The following is a 20,089-nucleotide window of genomic DNA, read 5'->3' as shown; positions in this document are numbered from 1 at the left end:
GGGTGCACTTTGCCCTGCTGCCCCAGCCCCATGGTGCAGGTCTGCAGCAGCAAGACAAGGAAGATCTTCCCCTGCCCAGCCAGACCCGCGGGGCAGGGGCCCAGGAAAGGCTAGCTACCGGACCAGAAGTGACCGCGGCCTGGCAAACCGAAATCTGTCCCGCGCACCGCCCGTTGGCTCACAGCAGCCCCTCCCCCGCCGCGACCTCTGCCCCGGAAGCGGACGCGGACGCTGGGGCGCGCACGAGGCCGCAGGACGGGGTAATCGGTGCTGCGGGAGCTGACGCTGCTCTGCCCTGGCCGGGGCCGCGCGGGACGAGCCATGGAGTACATGCCGCCGTCCGCGGCGCCCACCCAGGGGCACATGTGAGTGCGGGGCCTGTTGGGGGGGAGGGGCGGGTGTTGCGCACTTAACGCGTGTCACCGGGGCCGCTACTGTGCCTGCGCTGGCGCCCGAGGCAGCCCCTCCCCCCGGGGACTGGAAGCGGGCAGTGGTGCGCGCGCAGGCGCAGTGGCGGCGTCCGTGTTGCCCGGGTACGAGAGCGGGTAGTGAAAGCACTCAGTATAGGATATTTTTTGATACGTCAGGTTGTAGCCGTATTGGTCTGGAGGCCAAAGCAACCAGGGCTCGTGGGAGAGGTGATCTCGTTTATTAGACCAGCTACATTTGTGCAAAAAAACCTTTTTTTGCAAAAATCTAGTTCATGTAAGAAAAGATACCACCTCTCCCACGACTCCTGGATATTGTTTGAGGTAGCTAATTGATGCAACATATGCAAAAGCCAAATCGCTCTCGGGAAGTCTTAACCAACTTTGGGGGTTGCTGTCAGCACTTTGCTTGTCTGGGAATAAAGAAATGCTTCAATTTTGATGACCCAGTTCTCACTCACTGGTGATTTGCTGCGAGCAATATAAAGTAAATAACAAAGCGCATTCACATGTTTTTCAGTGTACAGTAGTTTTTCAACAAATAAAGTAATTTTGTGCTTCCACGGTGATGAGTTCATATTTAGGATCTGGCATCACTGAGCAGTGGCAGCATCCAACTCCGCAACGCGTTAGGCGCAAGCGTCCTTTGCTGACAGCGGCTCCTGCTTCTTTCCTTCCTCAGCCTGTGCTGCGAGTGCGGCGTGCCCGTGCCACCCAACCCTGCCAGCATGTGCGTGGCCTGCCTGCGCGCCCGTGTGGACATCACCGACGGCATCCCCAAGCAGGCCAGCATTCACTTCTGCAAGCAGTGCAGCAGGTGCGGAGCGCGCTTCCAACACGACTCTGCCTCGGTGCTCGGTCTCATCTGCGCCAGGGTCGCGTGAGTGGCACAGGGCTGGTCCACAGGTTGGATCAGGCCCCATGCTGCTTCCATGCACCCAAATCAGGTCCCGCTAGCCCAGTGTAGGACACAGGTCAGCACTGTCCAGCCCTCAGGGCTTCCCAGGAGGCCAGAAACTTGGCAGCAGGGGATTAGCAATTGACCCTGCCATTGCTTATCCACTGCCAAATTTTGCTGCCTGTGGGGAACCCTACAGGCCAAATGACATGGCTCTACCCAGATCTGGCCCCCAGGCTGGGGGTTGAGCACCCCTGGTCTATGCTTTTGTTCATATTTTTTAGTCCTTTCGTTTGCCAGCATAAACAGCCCCAGCAGCACAGTATGTGTTGCTAGGAAACATTCAGATCATAACATAATTGTTAATCGTTTAAGCTCAGTTTATATTTATAAAATCCTGGGAGTTTGGGGAGTCTTAACTGAGAGCAGCACAAAGGGCTTTTGGTTGCGGGCCCACATTAAAGTATTCTTGAAGAGAAAAACTTGGTAGTTCAGGGGGTTGTTGATGGGAAAAGCCATGTGAATGTGAACATTGTGTTACAGGGATAACATTATCGGTTGGGCCCTTGACAGATGTCTGCTTTAAGATGTGATGGGATCTGATCTGGGATCCCAGCAATCACACCACATGTGCATGGCAGGATGCAAGATTTTGGGAGCAAAGATTATATGCCAGTCACATCTTACTTGCTAGCGCAGGGGAAGCCTGGGACCATGAGCCCAGGCTCCCCCTGCATCAGTAAGATGAAACAAGGTGCTGACAATCAATTGATTGTCAATTTTGTATGGGAACCAAATCAGTCCCTGTCCCCAGACAATAACTGATTCTCCAAATCCCTGTGGGGGCACACTAAGCTTTTACTCATTCCTGTGCACAGGGAGCATGAGATCTGGCTATAGCAGCCCAATCCCAGGTCCCTTTACTCTGGGAGCTATAAAACCACATGTGCTGGCCAGCCAGGCAACACAAAGTGCTTTGACAGGTCCTAGAACCCAGCTGGTCATGTTCAGTTTTAAGGTGTGATACAAACAAGCCACAAAGTTATTCCACATTGCTTACTCTATTGTCATGCCTAACATTGATTTGTACATGCAGCTGGGTTACTATTTAAGGCACGATTAACCTGTTAACCGTGTCTTAAATGTAACGTCAGGTGTCTTGATGTCCAAAATAACAGTGATTTCTGAAACATTTGTTGAAGCCATTTCATAGTCTAAATATGTCTTCCTTACATCAGGTATCTTCAGCCTCCAGGAACTTGGATCCAATGTGCCTTAGAATCAAGAGAACTTCTTACTTTGTGTCTTAAAAAAATCAAAGCCTCCCTTAGCAAGGTTAGTCACTAAATTCTGTTAGTAGTGTATTAAATGAAGTCTGATAAACTTGTTATGGCATTTGGACCCTTTTGAATAATGAGCACACTTAACCCTCCCCTAGCACTAATTCATTTAAATTATGGAAGGTGAAATCCCAACCTCTGCAGCCAGTGAGAAAACTCTCATTGACTTCAGTGGCATCAGGCTTTCACTCAGTTTGCAGATTAGCAGGATCTGATTCATGCAGTTTTAGACACTGCTCTTATGATGGGCTTACTAAGAAATGAGTGAAGTAAACTGACATTCACAATTCTTTAATAGAAAGTAATTTGGCAGATAATTATAACAATGTATGACCTATTTGTTTGTTAGTATTCTTACTTCATTAAAGAAATTCTGCAGTTTTTCTTCTTAAATTCTGCAGTGCTATTGTGTGCCAAATCTTTAGCAGCAGCTCCAGAGCTGTGCAGCAGCCCTGTGGCAGTCAGGACAGGACCACACTTTACACAATGCCCACTCTGGATCTGGAATGCAGAGCCGGTGTGTGGGTCCAGTCCGGTCCAACCTGCCCACTGACACTGCCATTCATCCAGTCCACAGAGCCAAATGAGTTTGACGCCCCTATTTTAAGGGCCTAGCAGAGGCCGTATGACTGGTCTGACAAATGAGAGGCTATTACATTTTATCCACATATTGAATCCAATGTGTTTCCAGTTATATTCATGCATTTTAGTCCTCAAGAAATTATAGTTTGGGCCACAGGCAAACAACAGAAAAGACTAAAGTGACACCAATGCCTGAGGACTCTGCAATGACAGGGACCTAAATTGGTAAAAAATACTCACGTGCTTGTAGTAGAAAGTCTAAGGCCTGTCTGTGTTCATGAGTAAAAACATCCCAAATTCCTTGAGATTCTGATCTGGAGAGAGAAATCCTTCCTGACTCCAGTTCTATCAGTTGGATAATAAGCAACATGCAAGCAGGACATGCCAGCATGTCATCAACATAAAGATTTCTCTGTACTTCCTGAGAGCATTAGCCCCCTCCCCTTTGATATCTGACATCCAGCTGTTGTTTAGATTTATATCCTGCCATATCCAGAAAGGGTCAGGGCGGTTTACAATAGATGACTAACAACAAATAACTTACCTGAGGAAGTTACTGTAGTAGCCAACAGTTCTCCTAAGTCTGCCCAGTGATGCAGTTGGTCTAATAAAAGATATCACCCACAAAAATCCTTGACTCTCACATAACAACTTGCAGCCAATTATGCCTTAGGAAAGAAAAATTCCTTCCTGACTTCTGCAAGCAACACTGAAGCATGCGATTTTACTGTGACTTTACTGTGAGTGTTTTGATCAGACTGAGAACATTTCTTCCAAGTTGGAGGAAAGAATGGGATCAGACAGGACAATTTAGAATCCAAGGCCACAAGAAAACAATCTGCCTTCTCCGCGCACCCTTCCATTAGATGTTGTCTTAAAGTATATCTTTTAAAAGATATCTAATTTACATTTAAAGACAGCTGTGGCGAGTCTGCCACCTGCTCAGCAAGCTGTTCCAGCATGCGATTAAACTCACTCTGAGGGGGATGCTTCTTATTTTGGCAACATAATTTTTCCAATTGTAGTTTCCCGTTGTTGGACTTCGTTAGTAAAATTGAAAAGTCCCCTCCACTCTTACATTACCTTTTCCATGTACCTCCACACAGCAATCAAATTGTCATTAAACTTTCTCTTCAGTAAGCTAAGCAAAGAGAACTCTTTGACAATCATGTTGTAAAGCTTGTTGTCTATCCATCACATGATGTTTGTGTCGATTCTTTCTTTTATTTTCATGTTCTTCCAGAAGTGTAGATCTTAGAATAAGACACAGTGCTCTAGTATCAGTGATACCAATGCTCGGTATAGCAGCAAGATCATTTTTCCACTTCTATTTGATATTCATTAGTTTTCCTGTAGTGCATAGTAACTTCATGTTTTTGCTAAACCTTTTTATACTGTTTTTTATTTAACTGGCATCTTGTCTCAGTGAAAACAAAAAAGGTTTTCTTTGTGTCTGTATTTCTATTCAAGTTGTTTTAGAATACTTTTCCAGGCTTAAAATGGACAGCTGTAGCTCAAATTATTTTATTAGGTTTGTCATGACATAAAAAATTTTCTTAGAAATCTTCCAGTGCTCAATTGTGAATGGCATACTTCATAACTGATAACTCTTATTGGTGGTGCCTCAAGTTTTATTCTTAAGGGTTAAGTATGTATGCATTAAACATTATTTTAATCTTTCAACAGGCTATCCACTCTAGGACTGATGAATAAGCTTCTGTGTTTGTTCCCACTGACAGGTCCGGCTGATTGATGCAGGCTTTGTTTGGACTGAACCCCACTCTAAGAGACTTAAAGTAAAGCTAACTGTGCAAAAAGAGGTAACTGAGTTACAAAAATCTGCATATACCTTTTTAAAGAATATTTTGGACAAATTATTGTATACAAAAGCAGTTTTCTAGTTAGTGGAGGCCAGGTTTGTTGTGAAGTTATTCCTTATCTGTGAGGAATACAGATTTCACTGTGCAAAATCTGACAAATAGAGTAGTGTTGATATTAGCCCTGAAAAAAGTATGCTGCTCTTTAGCCCCAAGGAGGCAAAGTGACTGCGCACATGCAGAAGAAAACGGAAGATTTAGCTTATGAAGCTACAGACTTGTCTCTCCAACACTTTAATAAGACAATGTAGGGGAAACTCATTTTTCAAATATGCTATTTATGAAGAACTCAGTTTTCTAAATATCAGCTTATAGTCTAAAATTTGTTTGCTTTTGTGAGGAAAGAACTATTGTCATACAAAGCATAACATGTCTGTTTATTGTGTAATCTTTCTATACCAATTATTTGCCTACAGAAGTAATTTCTGAAAGAATATTTGCAGCCCTGAAGGTAAACTATAAAATGGCATCATCCTAACACAAATGGAGCTGAAAGGGGATAACTGAATCACTTAAATTTTAAAATTTGTTTCTGCAGGTTATGAATGGAGCAATTCTTCAGCAGGTGTTTGTGGTGGAATATGTTGTTCATTCTCAAATGTGTGATGACTGCCATAGAGTTGAAGCTAAGGACTTCTGGAAAGCAGTAGTTCAAGTCAGACAGAAGGTAAAAATAAAAGTACAGTTCATCATTGATCATCTGCTTTGGTATGCTGGAACTTCATAAAGTATACCAGTGTTCAATTTCTCCACAATGTATCTGATCAATTCAGTATGGTTGCACTTTACAACCATAGCTCCCTCAGTCCTTCTAGTAATCCAATATGTTTGCTGAAGCACACAAGTGAAGAAGATACACAGGGGACACATCTACACATGGTGATTTTTAAGGCGCATTAGCCATTTCTAAGGCACGTTAAGGGTACAGGTCTACACATGTGTGCCCTTAATGTGCCTTAAAAATGACAATTTTAAGCTAATCACACCTAAATTTGAAACCTGCATAAGCAAGTATCAAATTTAGGTGCAATTAAGGTGTCTTAACCCACGTGTAGACACCCTACGGTGCCTTAACACTACATGACTGAGTGGGCTGGAGCCGAGCCTGTAGGGCCCCACACTGCTGCTGGGTGCCACCAAGAAGAAGACGGGCAGGTGCTGTTCTGCAAGGCACAGACGCTGGAGCTGGAACAGCAGTTCCGGCAGCAGTGGTCCCTGTTGGTGTGCAGTAAGTCGGCAGAGGGGGCAGGAGGCCTGAGGGCTCCTGTCAAAGCACAAGGGAAAGACGAGACCCCCCCCGCGCCCCCCCCCATGACTCCCTGAAGGGGAAGGGGGCAGTGCAGCAAGGGCAGGGCCTTTGCTAGCGGCTCTTCCGTGCCTCTCAGAGTATGTTTGCTAGCCAGGCAATGTAGCCCTGCAGGGGCTAGGGACACCTTGCTGCCCACCTGGGATTCCAGCACCCTTAGAAACCCATGCTGGGACTCCCATCCAGGACAGCAGGCAGGCTGGAACTGCGTCTGCTCCCAACACGGCTTTCCCTGCTCCACCCACCTCTGCATTGCCCAGCCAGCAAACCCACCTCTGCATTGCCCAGCCAGCAAACCCGCCCCAAGGGAGAGGCTCAGGAGAGCTTTTAGCAAAGGCTCTGCCCATACTCTGCTGCCCCCTTCCCCTGCAGGGAGTTGTGGGGAGGGCCTTTCCCTTGTGCTTTGGCAGGAGTCCTCGCTCCTCCTGCCCCCTCTGCCGACTTACGGCACAACTGACAGGGACCGCTGCTCCAGCTCTGGTGCCTATACCTTGTAGAACAGTACTTTCTGCATCTTCTTGGAAGCATGGGGCCCTGCAGGCTTGGCTCTGGCCCGCTAGTGTCTGATGCTGGGGGGGCAGGAACATGGGGAGGAGGTTAGGGCCGGGGCCAGGCCACCCGTATCTGGGGGGACTGGAGGCTCCCACACTCTCGGCCAGCACTAGGCTGCACTGCCCTGCTACACTGCCACAGGTTTTGGGGGCTGTCCAGGGTGCTGACCAGGGCAGGCTGTCCAGCGTGCTGCATTAAGGCGCCTTAAGGCATCCACACATAGACGCGCATCTAAATCTCCTTAATGCACCTTAGGCTAAGGCACATTAAGTTTAGGCATGTGCAAATTCACATGTAGACATGTCCAGGACTGACTTAATTTGGTACTTTCTTTTCTCCTTTTGACATGCTGTTTTGGCCAATGGGTTAGACAGTCTTCAATAATAATCATAAACTAAGTGAATTGTTTTGATTTCAGACTTCTCACAAAAAGACTTTCTTCTATTTGGAGCAGTTGATTTTAAAGCACAGACTTCATCAAAACACTCTTCGCATTAAAGAGATTCATGGTAAGCAAAGTACTTTTCTAATTCGGAAGTAAAATAACTGATCTTGGTAGCCTGTATTGGGTCAGCAAACAGCAAGTATCCTCTGTTTGCATGTACAGTGACTTTTTATGTGCATAACCTAGGTGTTCAGGATTAAATGTGTTATACTTTTATTGTAGAATATTAAGTAATGTAGTATTATTGTATAGTAGTGTACTGTGCTTTATATATTATACTGTATCTTCATATAGCTATATTTTCTTTAAGATGGCCTGGATTTTTATTATGCTTCAAAACAGCATGCCCAGAAGATGGTAGACTTTCTTCACTGTACAGTTCCTGCCAGGTATATTCTTCCATTTGTGTTCCAGCTTAAATAGTCAAATGTTTGAAAATTAATTATTCTTTGAATTTAAAAAGTATGTTAATGAAGATTTCTTAGTTCTCCATTACACTGACAAAAATATCCCACAATATCTATTCATGCACTTCTATTAATGAGCCATTCTTTGTCCATGGAGAAGGTTTTTCATGCTTTTGTTGGCTTATTTGTAATATGAAGGAATACTTTCACAACCTGTTTTAACCACTATACTTTATGCTGGTGCGATTATATTTGAATACAAAAATGAATTCATTTTAATTTTATTTTCTCTTTCATTAAAGGCTTTATTATATATGTAACATTTTACTGTTTATATTTTTTAGATCAAAATCATCCCAGCGTTTGATTTCTCATGATATCCATAGCAATGTCTACAATTACAAAAGTACTTTCTCCGTGGAGATTGTTCCAATATGCAAGGTAGCATTTCCTCTCTTTTTAGAAAAAAATTCTTCAGCAAAGTAACTCTACAAGGACTGATAATTAGTTGCCCTTATTGGTGATGGTGTTCATGATACAGCATGAACCTAGTGTGTAATACATCTGTCTAACTTCATCAGAAGCAAAGGCAATCCAGTTCTTAAAGTTTATATGGCAAATTTTATTTTGTGATTTAAAAGGTGAAGGCAGTTCTTAGGAGTTCTGAAAGCTCTTGCCTTGAGAATTTCCCTCTTCCCTTTTCAAAGATCTTCTGAATTGGGGTTTTGGTGTCATCCCTAAAGCAGATTTTACATGTCAGCTTCAAGTTCATCTTTGGAATGTAAGCCTGGAAGCAGCCTCCTTGAGCCACTGAGTCCAGTCCCTTGCATTAACAGATGATTGCTTACTTATTAGGTGTCCAAGCACTACTGATTTCCTATTAATACTTTCTACATTGCCACTTCTTTTGTTAATCCCAGAAAAAGTAATTACTGAACACCAGATCAGACTGAAACAGAGAAGAATGTGTATTCTCATAGTTGGGAAATATCCAGAACATTCTGATAGTGGAAGACCAGTGCAAGATGCATGATACAGACAAGGGATGTGATTGTTCTCTGTTCAGTTGGAGGTTGGAAAACAGCCTTGTCCTGTAATTATAAAACTAATTTCCAACAGCAAACCTCAAAGGCCTGATTCAGGAATCCAAACTAAGCTGTTGATCACCACAAAGTGTCTCAGGGAGTGGTGGTTTTTCCCCATGCTGGTTGGGTATATGACTTAACTGAATGGAGGTAGCAGTGGCTGTGGGTTTCAAGGTCAATTTAAACACCAGGTTTTTAAGTTTTAGGCTCAGCTACAACTAAGGAACTAAATATATGTAAAACTTTGTCTTTTGGTGTACAGGACAATGTAGTATGTTTGTCACCCAAATTAGCACAAAGCCTGGGGAACATGAGCCAGATTTGTGTGTGCATCAGAGTGACAAGTACCATTCACCTCATTGATCCCAACACTCTGCAGAGTAAGTGGATTCTCCTTTCCCTGGAAAGTTAAAGAGAATATTATAACAACAGTTCTTCCTATCGGCATTGTTCCTACTGAACATTACCTAATGCAACTTCACGTGTTTGGATTTTCAGAACTTGAACCAGCCTTCTCACTGATGTTTAAATTAATGACAGACTAAGAAATATCCTAGGCCAGTGGGGGTCAGCCTTTTTGGGAGACATCACAAATTATGCCGTGTATCTTCCCTGAGTACTGCTGCAATCCACTTTCCTTGCCCAGTCTGCTGCACTGCTTTCTACTTCCTGCCCAATCTGCCATGCCCAATGCCACATACCACACACAGAAGTTGTCTGGGCCATTTGCAGCACACATGTTATTGGGTTGGCCATCCCTGTCCTAGGCAAAATGCAGAGTTAGAATTATAAACCAGCTAAGCCAGTGCAGGTGGTGGGTAGATTTAGTTTTTCCTTTTGCTGCTTTGCTGCACTTAATTTGTCAGAGAGATTTCTTATTTCTAAAATTAATATATGATGTAGGGAACGTTAATTAACTTATGACTTAGAATAGGCACACAGCAAGAGAACTTTGCTGGCCTAGTTATGCAAGTATATGGTGGCTACAAGGCACTTCTGCTGTGGGTTCAGACACTGTTTGTGCAGTGTCTTCTGCCAGAAATCTTGTATCAGCGAGCTTGCACCTTTGTCACATCCGTGACCAGCATTGCTACTGAGAGAAGTTTGTATCATAAGCCTTGTATGTTCTCTGTTCAAAATAAATATCACAAACCATTTTGTAGTGGTCTTCACTTTGTCCTGGAAGAGTATCTGCCATTCTCCTTCACAATATTGTCTTTACTTTCAGTTGCTGACATTGATGGAAATACTTACTGGCGTCATCCTTTCAATAGCTTGTTCCACCCAAAGCAGCTGGAGGAGTTTATTGTTATGGATATCAGCAGAGTCCAAGAAAGGAAACTAGGTGCAGGTGCAGGGATGAGATCGAACAAAGTAAGTGTTTATTTGCTTTATTTAACACTTTTATACATCTCTTTTCATGCCACCTTACAAAACAAATCAGATATATTTGGAAAACTGTTAACTAGGGAAGCTCTTCTCCAAGATAGGTGTAACACTTTATTGTCATATGCAGGGATCCTGGTTTTCTGTGTTTAAAAATCACAAATTCTCTGATTAAAACGCCAAAGATTCATATTTTTCCATGATTAAAATGAAACATATATACACACACACACATCAGTTGAACACGATGTTTTATTGATATATTTACCTTTTTAAAGCAATTTGGAAGCCTACCAGTGCCTCAATCACTATATAAAATACATTCTGAATATCTGTTAATTTTGACATTTGATATAGGGTTTTTTATCATGGAAAATCAGAGCTCTTCTTGCCCCCTTCACTCAGCTGGATTCAGGTCCAGCTCTGGCTGTCCCCTCCCTCACTCCCCCTCCACTGCTCTGTGATACTGAGCAGCCCTGATAGGCCAGTGCCCTGCCAATACCATTGCCCCTCACTCCCCTCCCACAGCCCTGCCAGAGAGGGCCCCCAGCTGCAAGGGCTACAGGGCCAAGGACTGCAGCCCCCTGCCACCTCCACCTGCCAGCAGCACCTGAGCCCCAGCTGCCACCAGTGGAAGGCAATGGTTGCTACGGTGGAGCGCAGGCCTGGCTGTGCCTCCCCCATGGGTGCCATAGCAGAGTGGAGCCCATGCAGGGGAGAGTGGATATGGGTTGCCCGCTGCAGGCTTGGGCTCCCTGCCCTGCTGCCCTCACCCCAGAGCCTCCACAGCCCAGCAGGCAGGACCCAGCAGGGCCAGGCAGGGAATCTCATTGCCATCACTGGGAGCTCCATGCTGCCATGGCAAGGTGCCTTCTGCCTGCCCAGAAGCAGCAAGGGGCACAACTCTGTGCTGCTGCCCCCACTGCTGCCAGGCAGGCAAGGGGCGCCTTACCATGGCGGTGTGGGGCTTGAGGCGGTGGCATCAAACTTCCCTGCCACGCTCCCCACCCAGGCCTTGTCATGGTGCATTCCAGCCCCAAGCCCACCCTGCTGAGCTGGGCAGCACAGCTTGGCCCTGCCCAACTCCCTCCCTCACTATGGGGGCCTCAATTGCCCTCACCAGACTTACCTGCAGGGAGCTGCTCTCTGGGCTGCCTGGCAGCCATGTACATATATCTGCACACGTGCACATGGCGGCCCCTGCCTGATCGCCCTCCTCCCGCTCTACCCAACCCCTTGTAGGCTGGAGCTCTGGCAGCCTACAAGGCGAAACCCACCATTTCCCTGTTTTTCTCCTTTAAAGGAGAAAATCCGGGTTTTACTGTATTTTTCCCTGATGAACAGAAAACCCGAATCCCTGGTTCATAAAGTAGGAGTGATAGAGCTGTGTGTGTGTGTGTGTGTGTGTGTGTGTGTGTGTGTGTGTGTGTGTGTGTGTGTGTGTGTGTGTGTGTAGATATAGATATAGGCACACACACACACACATCATGTTAATTCTCCTTTCAAAAATCAGGTTGCTTCAGCTTGAAACTAAAATTGATTCCATACATTAATCTTCTTACTATTAGGTTACAAATTTTTTTGCTTGCAGTTAATTGTAGGACCCTCCCACAGGCTTGTAGAGTGCATCTTTCACACCATATAACTTTTATTTAAAGATAAATCAGTTGTACAAGTTGGATAGGACTTTTGATTTAGCTCAGGGTCTATTTTTAAGCCCAGGCTTAAGTATTTTGGCAAAAGGGTCCACCTCATTCCTCCTAGGCCAAAACATCAGTGAACTTCTGAATAGTAGTCTGTAGTGTTGTTTTATTGCATATCCCCTTGCAGAAATTGGTCATCTTAGGTAACTGGTTAGGTATGGCTTGGTTTTGTTGTTTTGGGGTTTTTTTTATGCAGCATCTCATTTGTAGAGTAGTATGTAACCACTCCTAAACTCTTGTCCTTCAGAAAAAGATTTGCTGCTCAGAGGCAATAATACGTTGTTACTAAATCATGTTGTTTGATCTAAAAACCTAAAAAAAAAAAGTGAAGTAAAAAAAAAATCCTTTATAATCTCATTTATGTGAAACATATCTGTTGTGTCCTTTTTTTTTTCTTCTTGCTCTTAAAAAGGCAAGCATTTACATGGAAGTAGCATATACTAGACCAGTGATGGCCAGCCTTTGGCAAGCGTGCCACAAGTGGTTCAGGCAGCCTGTGTGTGGCATGCAACACCTTGTGGAGGGATCAGGCATCATGGTGGCAGATAGGGCAGGAAGTGGAAAGCAGAGCAGCAGGTCAGACAGGGGGGGGGATCAGAGGGCAATAAAAAGGCAAGCATTTACATGGAAGTAGCATATACTAGACCAGTGATGGCCAGCCTTTGGCAAGCGTGCCACAAGTGGTTCAGGCAGCCTGTGTGTGGCATGCAACACCTTGTGGAGGGATCAGGCATCATGGTGGCAGATAGGGCAGGAAGTGGAAAGCAGAGCAGCAGGTCAGACAGGGGTGGGGATCAGAGGGCATTGTGCTTAATTTGTAGCACACCAGCCAAAGAACTTGGCCTCCAGTGTTGATCCCTGCAGATAAGCAAGGATATAGTCAGTGATGTAATATGACATGGTACCAAAGCAGTGCAGATATTTTAATTTTGCAACTACTACTATTACATGTTGTTATGAAAATGTTTTGTTTTCTCTTTCTCTAGCATACTCTGGCTGAAGCCTGGGTAAAGAAGACATCAGAGATGAATACAGATCATCAGTATTTCTGCCGCACCCATTTGGGACACCTTCTAAATCCTGGGGACCTAGTTTTGGGGTTTGTGTTGCTATATTCTGTTTGTATTTGGTGCTTGGTTAAAAGTGTCAGAATCTGTAGGTTGTCCTGGAACAGAGAATTAGGCTATATGTTTTTAAGGTATCCTTCTTAACTCTGAAAATCCCATGTTGTAAGAATGATACTTGATTAAGGCCTGCTTATTGTATTTAGTCATCATTGCAGCTAGTTTTGTAGCTTTTCCATTTTATAGTGATTAGAGCGATCACTGCTGTGAGAGCTGTCACTGCTGTGGGAAGCTGATGTGGATTCTGTTCCATCTCAAGCTTCACCAGCAGAATTGTCAAGTGTTCTAATTTCAAAAGCCAGTGTCAGAAGGAATGAGGGTAGAGACATGACCAGCAAGATGTTTTGGATCACCTTGGTAACAGAGTCTCAGTACCATAAAGGGACAAAGCAAGGTGGGAGGGGGGTCAGTCACTGTTAGCAAAAAGTCTCTTTAAGGTGCATTTATGACAAACTACAGATCAGGCACAGGTGGAGTGGAATTGCAGAGGTTGAGGGGATTTATTAGAAGCTCTAGATGTTGGTATTTTCAAACTTCTAGTAGGAAAGAAGGTAGCAGTGAAGTAGGAAAAGGATATGCAGCTTGATAACTTGGATTACCAGCTCTGTCCCAGGTAGTAGATAGGTAATGTAACTTACTCTTTAAAGTGTTAACTGTAGACTTTGTTATAAAGGATGCCTATAAACATGGATTTTCTCCCTCTGTACTGCTGCCTCCTGGAAATGTGTATCTTTTAAATGAACTATAAAACTAGTTATATCCTGCTGCTGCTTTATGTTAGCATAAAACATGAAAGGGTGAAATTTCAAGCTATTAAGTGTATTGTAAACCTCTTCCTTTTTAGATTCGACTTGGCCAATTGTAACCTAAATGATGAATTTGCAAATAAAATGAATCCACATGATGTCCCAGATGTGGTAAGGTTTTGGAGTCTCCTTTCCTTAGAAAAGCTTTTGTATTTTGCACTGTTAAAAGAACATGATGATGTATACCAGGGCTGTCCTGGGTCAACACACTGTTCTGGCTACACATCACATGCCACAGACCTGCCCTACCCCACCCAGTGGGCACCCCTTGCCATGTTGTGTGGGCCTTCCTGCTGTGCTGCACCAAGCAGGGGCCATGGGTTCCCTGGACCCTCGGGACAGGGAGAGAAAGCTATGGAAGGCCAGGGACCCCAGTGGCAATAGCAGCAGGATCAATGGGGTGAGCAGCTCCCAGACCAGGAACCCAGGGATCATGAGTTAATCCTTTGTGGGCTATATGCAGATCACAAGCTGAACAGTCTTAGTGTATACAATGAATACTTCTTCTTGGCCTAAAAATCATAGTGTTAGGGCCAGGATACTTCAGACTGCAGTTCTGAAAATTATTTTCCTTGATGATTTAACTGGAACTGCTGTCAACTCCTTGCTCAAAATTATGTGCTACAGTTGTGGTGATACCTGTACTGAATAGTGAGGGTGAAATACAATACTTGGGAAGCCTAACAGGCAGTTTTAAATGCCCAACTGACTGTCACGCCTTTTATTCACATCAGTGGTACAGCTTTCTCATTCTGCCCTCTTGTGTTCTGTTGTATGATTGCACAGTAAGTTCAGTTATTTTATACACACACAAGTCTGAACTCTTTGGTATTGTATTTTAAGAAAACATTATCAATGTTTTATTGAAAATGTATTTTTGGAATATTTTCTATTTTCCAATGAAGGTATTAATAAAGAAGAGTTATGACCGTAGTAAACGCCAGCATCGCAGGAACTGGAAACTGAAAGAGCTGGAAAGGGATAGAGAAGGCATGGATACAGATGATGAAAGGTTTGCTAAATGCTCTAGTTTTCTCTCTCTCTCCAAAATGTAGCAGAGTGCAAGTAAGGAGAGGATCTGCAGGGAGATCTAGTAAGCAGAGTCCCTGCTTTCTTCTTAGTTCCACACAGACAAGTACAATTGGTCCTGTATTACACATTGTATGTGCTGCACTCAATCAAAGATGGCTTTGGCAAGTCTGTTGCATGCTAGGGGGCAATGTGTCTTTGCAGGGGTTGCTTCAAAGGCACAGTTAAGTTCTAAGCTTAAAATAAAATTTCATCTTGTCCTGACTAATGAAATAGCAGGGGAGATTATCCCAAATATTAATCAGCAAGAATTGTCTGGTTCTCATATACTATTCCTAAACTATTATGACATTCAGAACTCCACAACAAAAGTATTGACTCCAAGGGCAGAGAAAAAGAGAGAATTGGAGTCACAGGCAGCATGTCTTTAGGATGACTTACTGTGTAGTGAATTGGCTGAAGTGACAAATCAACAAGGATGGGAAAGTATTTGTCATAGTTATGCTAAGTGCTAAATTCAACTCAAAACAGCTGTAAAATTCCAAATTATCCTTAACTGACTGGAAAAATTAAGGCAGTGCATCACAGTTAAATTGGAACATAGAAACTAAATAAAAACCCTGAGAAAATAAGTCATGTAAAATAAAAATAAGCTAAAAAGAGAATGAGTTAGAAATCGGATTGTTTAGGAATATATGTCAAAGGGACCAAACCATAGTTTCTTGGTGTCTGTGCTCCCTTCCTACACTGCTGGCTTTGAGGATAGCTAAGAATGAGAAATGCAGCACAGCTAGGTTCTTAGGTTCTCTGCAAGTATACTCAAGATATAAAATGGATTCTTTAAATTTATGGAGGATAGACCTAGATCCAGTAAGGGTTGCCTGCCCTTTTTTTGCCTAATCCTAAAAAATTGACTCTGTCCTGGCTTTCTGTGCATTTAGTTGGGGGTACAAGATTTTAGGAGACAGAACTGCCTTTTTCTCACCAATTCCCATTGAACTTGGTAGAAATAGGCAGTAATTCCTTAGATCTCTAATTCTTACCTAGCTGAAGCGATAACGGAAATAAACCTAGTACAAAATAAAATCTGATCACCTGTTAACTTGTGAAGTTTTCTGTATGTTTTCCTCTTCCATAGGGATTTTACTTCCAGTAGGCACAGAGAATTTCACTTAAGTAAGGCCTGTAAGGTCAGCCTTAAGTATTTGTAGTTATTTGACATGACCCCATTTTATTTTCCCTGAGGCAGCTAGCCTACCGGACTCAGAGTCTGCATACTTCTGAGGAAAAGACAACAGATTTAATGTTTTCATTTCTGAGGCTGTTCTTCTTTTTATAGACAGTACCAGGACTTCCTTGAAGATCTTGAAGAAGATGAAGCAATTCGAAGGAATGTCAATATTTATAAAAGTAAGGCTTCCTGTGGCAGTTCAGCTCTGAATAATAACATGGCTTCAGGTGTTTTTTAATTTCAGGGTATTCAGACCCCTGCGAGTTTTTCAATCTAACATGATACACACTTAGAGGACTTCATGTTATTTAAGATCATGATGTCTCTAGATATTTAAAAGCCTTTGATTATTGTGTCTGTGTATGTTTTCTGTTTGAAATGCTGGGGAGAGATATGAAGGCTTTGTTCTGATTCAAGAAGGGATTTGCTCTGTTAGCAGCAGCCTGATGTATGAGTGACAGTTTGCTATTGATAAGCTTTAAAGAATGTCATTTCTTGGAGTTTTTATGTCCCTGTCTGGCTTTTCTATTCTCTCAGGTACACACATTCCGGTGGAGAGTGACACAGATGATGATGGTGCTCCACGGATCAGTCTGGCTGAGATGCTAGAGGATCTCCATATCTTCCAGGATGCAACTGGTGGGGAAGGTGCTGATATGATGACATAATAAGAACGTGTATTCATAAAAGCAGTAAAGTTCCCTCCCTTGAGGGAAGAAATATCCAGTATTTAAATAAATGCTATGAACTGCAAAGCTAACTATAAGCATGTATATGATCTCATGAATGGGCAGTTATACACATATATCTTGCTGTATCCTAAATCAGCTTATTTTATGGATATGATAGTCAGAATCGTCCTGGGGATCAGCATTCCTTAGTGGTAAACTGCTGATGTAGGCATCACAACGTTAAACGAGGATATGCTTTGAAAGTGTCGCTCACCACTCATGTAACTTCTGTAGTGTGGAAACGAAGTGACAAACTGAAGAAAGGATTGTCTTGTGGTTAAGGAAAAGAACTAGGAATGGAAAGATCAAGGTTCTGTTGCTGGTTGTTAGACTTCCTGTCTCGCTTAATCTTTTTCTGCCACCACTCTTAAGTTTCCTTACCTGTAAAATAGGAATATTATCCTACTTCACAGGAGAGTTGTTGTCAGGGTATTTTTTTTTAATCCTTTCTAGACCTTCAAGTAGAATATACTAAATACATCTGTATTACATATTTTTAAACTTATGTGGGTGGCTTCCCTTCCTTTAGCAAGGCTAGGGATAAATGGCAATTGCATAAAAATCTCCTAAATGAATATATTAACTCACCCGCCTGAGTTATTAAATAAATGCTTGAACTGCTAAGCTAACTAAAGCATGTATTAACTCAGCTGCCATTAACTCTGTCCTCTCTATATCAAAGATTGGGCATCCCTGCTCAGTATAATACATACTGCCCAATTCGGAATGTCAGTGTAAGTGAGTGAGAGCAATATGAATAAACTACCTAGATCCTTATACTTAAAACTGGTAGATATATGAAAGCCTTTAACATCCAGTAAATGTATGACTTCATTGGATGGGAAATGAGGATAAGAATGTATAAAATGCAAAACCTGTAATGCCACTTTCCCTTTAACTTTTCTGAAAAGGATGATTCAGAGTAACTGGGAAGGGCCATAAGGAGACATCCACTCAGAACATTTGAAAGAAAAGGTCAAAAGTTAGAAAAAGCTGCATTGGGCTTCAAGATAAGGTGAAGATATACCCAGTGGCACTGGTATTAAATATCGTTGGTGCCTAGGGGCTTGAACCAATTCCAGTTGAAGTCAATGGCAGTCTCCAAAAGTGGGATTAGGCTTGATTCTTTTCTGAATTATTCTTCATAATGTTGTAATTTGTTTAAGTTCATCTTAGTATTGTCCATTTGTACTCAAAAAAAGATGATTTGTCAGGCATTTTTATGTAGCTAAGCTTGGGGGGTTGCATCTTGGCACTGAACAAGAGTGGCACACAAAGGGATCACTCTATTATTTTGCATCTGTGTTACACTGACCTGATGATCTACATCCTCTTTCAGGAGGTTTGTCAATATTTTACACCATATGGAATAGCATTTAAAAAACCAAAATCCATAAGGCTGCTTTGATCCCCAGTCGCACTTCATGCCATAAGGTCCAAAATAGAAAATTCATTAAAACAATGTTTTTACAGTTTTTTTTCATGAGAGTGCAGCTATGTAGCCAAAGTGAATTATCACTGTCATAAATATGGATTTTATTATACAGACTTTACTATTGTGGGGAAAATGATGTAGGAACTTGGCCATAAAAATATGCTGGAGATGCAACTTTGTATGGACATTTGTTTCTGGAATTCTAACTTAAAATTTGAATTAATTTGTTCTCTACCTGACTGAGGTATATTTTGGGCTGTACTGTGCTCACATGTTTAAAGGAGTTAACATGCCCAATCCTTCCTTAAATAGATGACAAATGCAAGAGGTGAGTTGTGTAATGACAGCTACAGTGTTTGTAATAAACCTAGTTCTCCTATGACTAACTCTCTCTTCTGTCGGCTGACATGTTTCTTCATGTTTGCTTTTTGTCAGCAGTGTCAGCTGGATTGTTCTCTTGTCTCTCGCACACTGGAGAGAAAACATTTAAGAAATCACCTTTCAGCTAACCTGTCTCCCAAAAAAACAACGGTCTCTGACTAACGCTGTCCTCTTTCCTTTTCTGTGATTAGGTTCATACCATTTCTTATCATTCTAATTATGATATTAATTATCTAAAGGCAAAGAAAGCACCAGTTCTACCAAAGGATAAAAATAATAAATCCCTGATTCTTGCAGGCTGCTAATGTATTTGTCTGCCAGCTGATAACTGTAACAGGAACAGCTGGCTGGCCAAGCAGGCAGGCAGTGTGCTGTGTGCACTTGAAGTTAAGCAAAGTTCTAATTTTAGGCCCCACTAGTCTTGTCAAGCATCCCTTTTAGATTCTAAAAGAAGCTAATCATGGCTCAGCAGATATTTCATTTGCTGTTTCTGTACCTGTGTTCTTGAAGACACAGTGATTAGCGAGCTTGATAGCAAATACTTAGTTTGCAATGAATAATGTGCTGCCGCTTTCTGTCTACACTTCTGCCGCCTTGTAAGCTACATTAAGTGATACTAGCACAGCGTGTGGTCTGTGTTCACACAATGCAAGCACTACATAATGGTATGTATAGTCAATACATCTTAAATAAAATGAGTCTTCCCTGGAAAACTCCTTATATGTTAGAAGATCTTGAAGTGAAACAAAAGAAAAAACGCTATTTTAAAAGCTTTTTTTTGGTTCTTGACTGATTCAATATGGACAGATAGAGATTCTGTTGCAGCAAAGGGGACCCTTTTCTGTAACACAATCTTTCAAAACAACCAAAGTTTTGTTTCTAATTTATCAGAAATGGCTTAAATAATTAGTCTCCACCACAACAGGTTCTTCATAGCAGTTGCATTTTACTACAGTTTCCTAACAAATTTCTAGTTGCCCAGTCATGGAAGGAGAAGCTTACGTTTACATTTCTTCATTGCTAAATACTTATTTTGGATTGACTAATTTCTTGGCAGAGGTAAGATTTGTTAGTAAATAACAGAGATTAACCTAAAAAAATGCTGAGTTTTGGGAACATCTTTTTTTTTTTTTTTTAATTTTGAAGTAGTCATAGGAAGCTGCTAAGGAAAAATCCCACCATTTGGTGATGCTGTGTTTCCTTTAGGTTCTGTATCTGCTTAAATTTTTGAGGAAGACTATTTTTCTGGAGAGAGAATTATAAAAGGTGCCATACTGTAGTAATCCATCTAGTAGCCCAGTAGTCCATCTAGTGTAGTATCCTGTCTCTGGTGACAAAACTAA

General features: G+C 42.5%; 1 protein-coding gene across 1 annotated transcript; it reads left to right on the top strand.

Moving 5' to 3' along the window:
• Nucleotides 1-207: 207 nt before the first annotated feature.
• Nucleotides 208-18,747, top strand: NMD3 (NMD3 ribosome export adaptor). The gene is made up of 15 exons (XM_006025684.2): nucleotides 208-365; nucleotides 1,111-1,245; nucleotides 2,565-2,661; nucleotides 4,988-5,068; nucleotides 5,664-5,792; nucleotides 7,402-7,492; nucleotides 7,739-7,817; nucleotides 8,180-8,276; nucleotides 9,183-9,300; nucleotides 10,149-10,294; nucleotides 12,996-13,108; nucleotides 13,978-14,050; nucleotides 14,845-14,951; nucleotides 16,308-16,378; nucleotides 16,737-18,747. Exons 1-15 carry the CDS (start codon nucleotides 322-324, stop codon nucleotides 16,865-16,867), a joined length of 1,512 nt encoding a protein of 503 aa, XP_006025746.1. The 5' UTR covers nucleotides 208-321; the 3' UTR covers nucleotides 16,868-18,747.
• Nucleotides 18,748-20,089: the final 1,342 nt, after the last annotated feature.

The sequence above is a fragment of the Alligator sinensis genome, unplaced genomic scaffold (genome assembly GCF_000455745.1).
Source record: "Alligator sinensis unplaced genomic scaffold, ASM45574v1 scaffold869_1, whole genome shotgun sequence".
Taxonomy (NCBI): Eukaryota; Metazoa; Chordata; order Crocodylia; family Alligatoridae; genus Alligator; species Alligator sinensis.
This window is presented reverse-complemented; position numbering and strand designations above follow the sequence as displayed.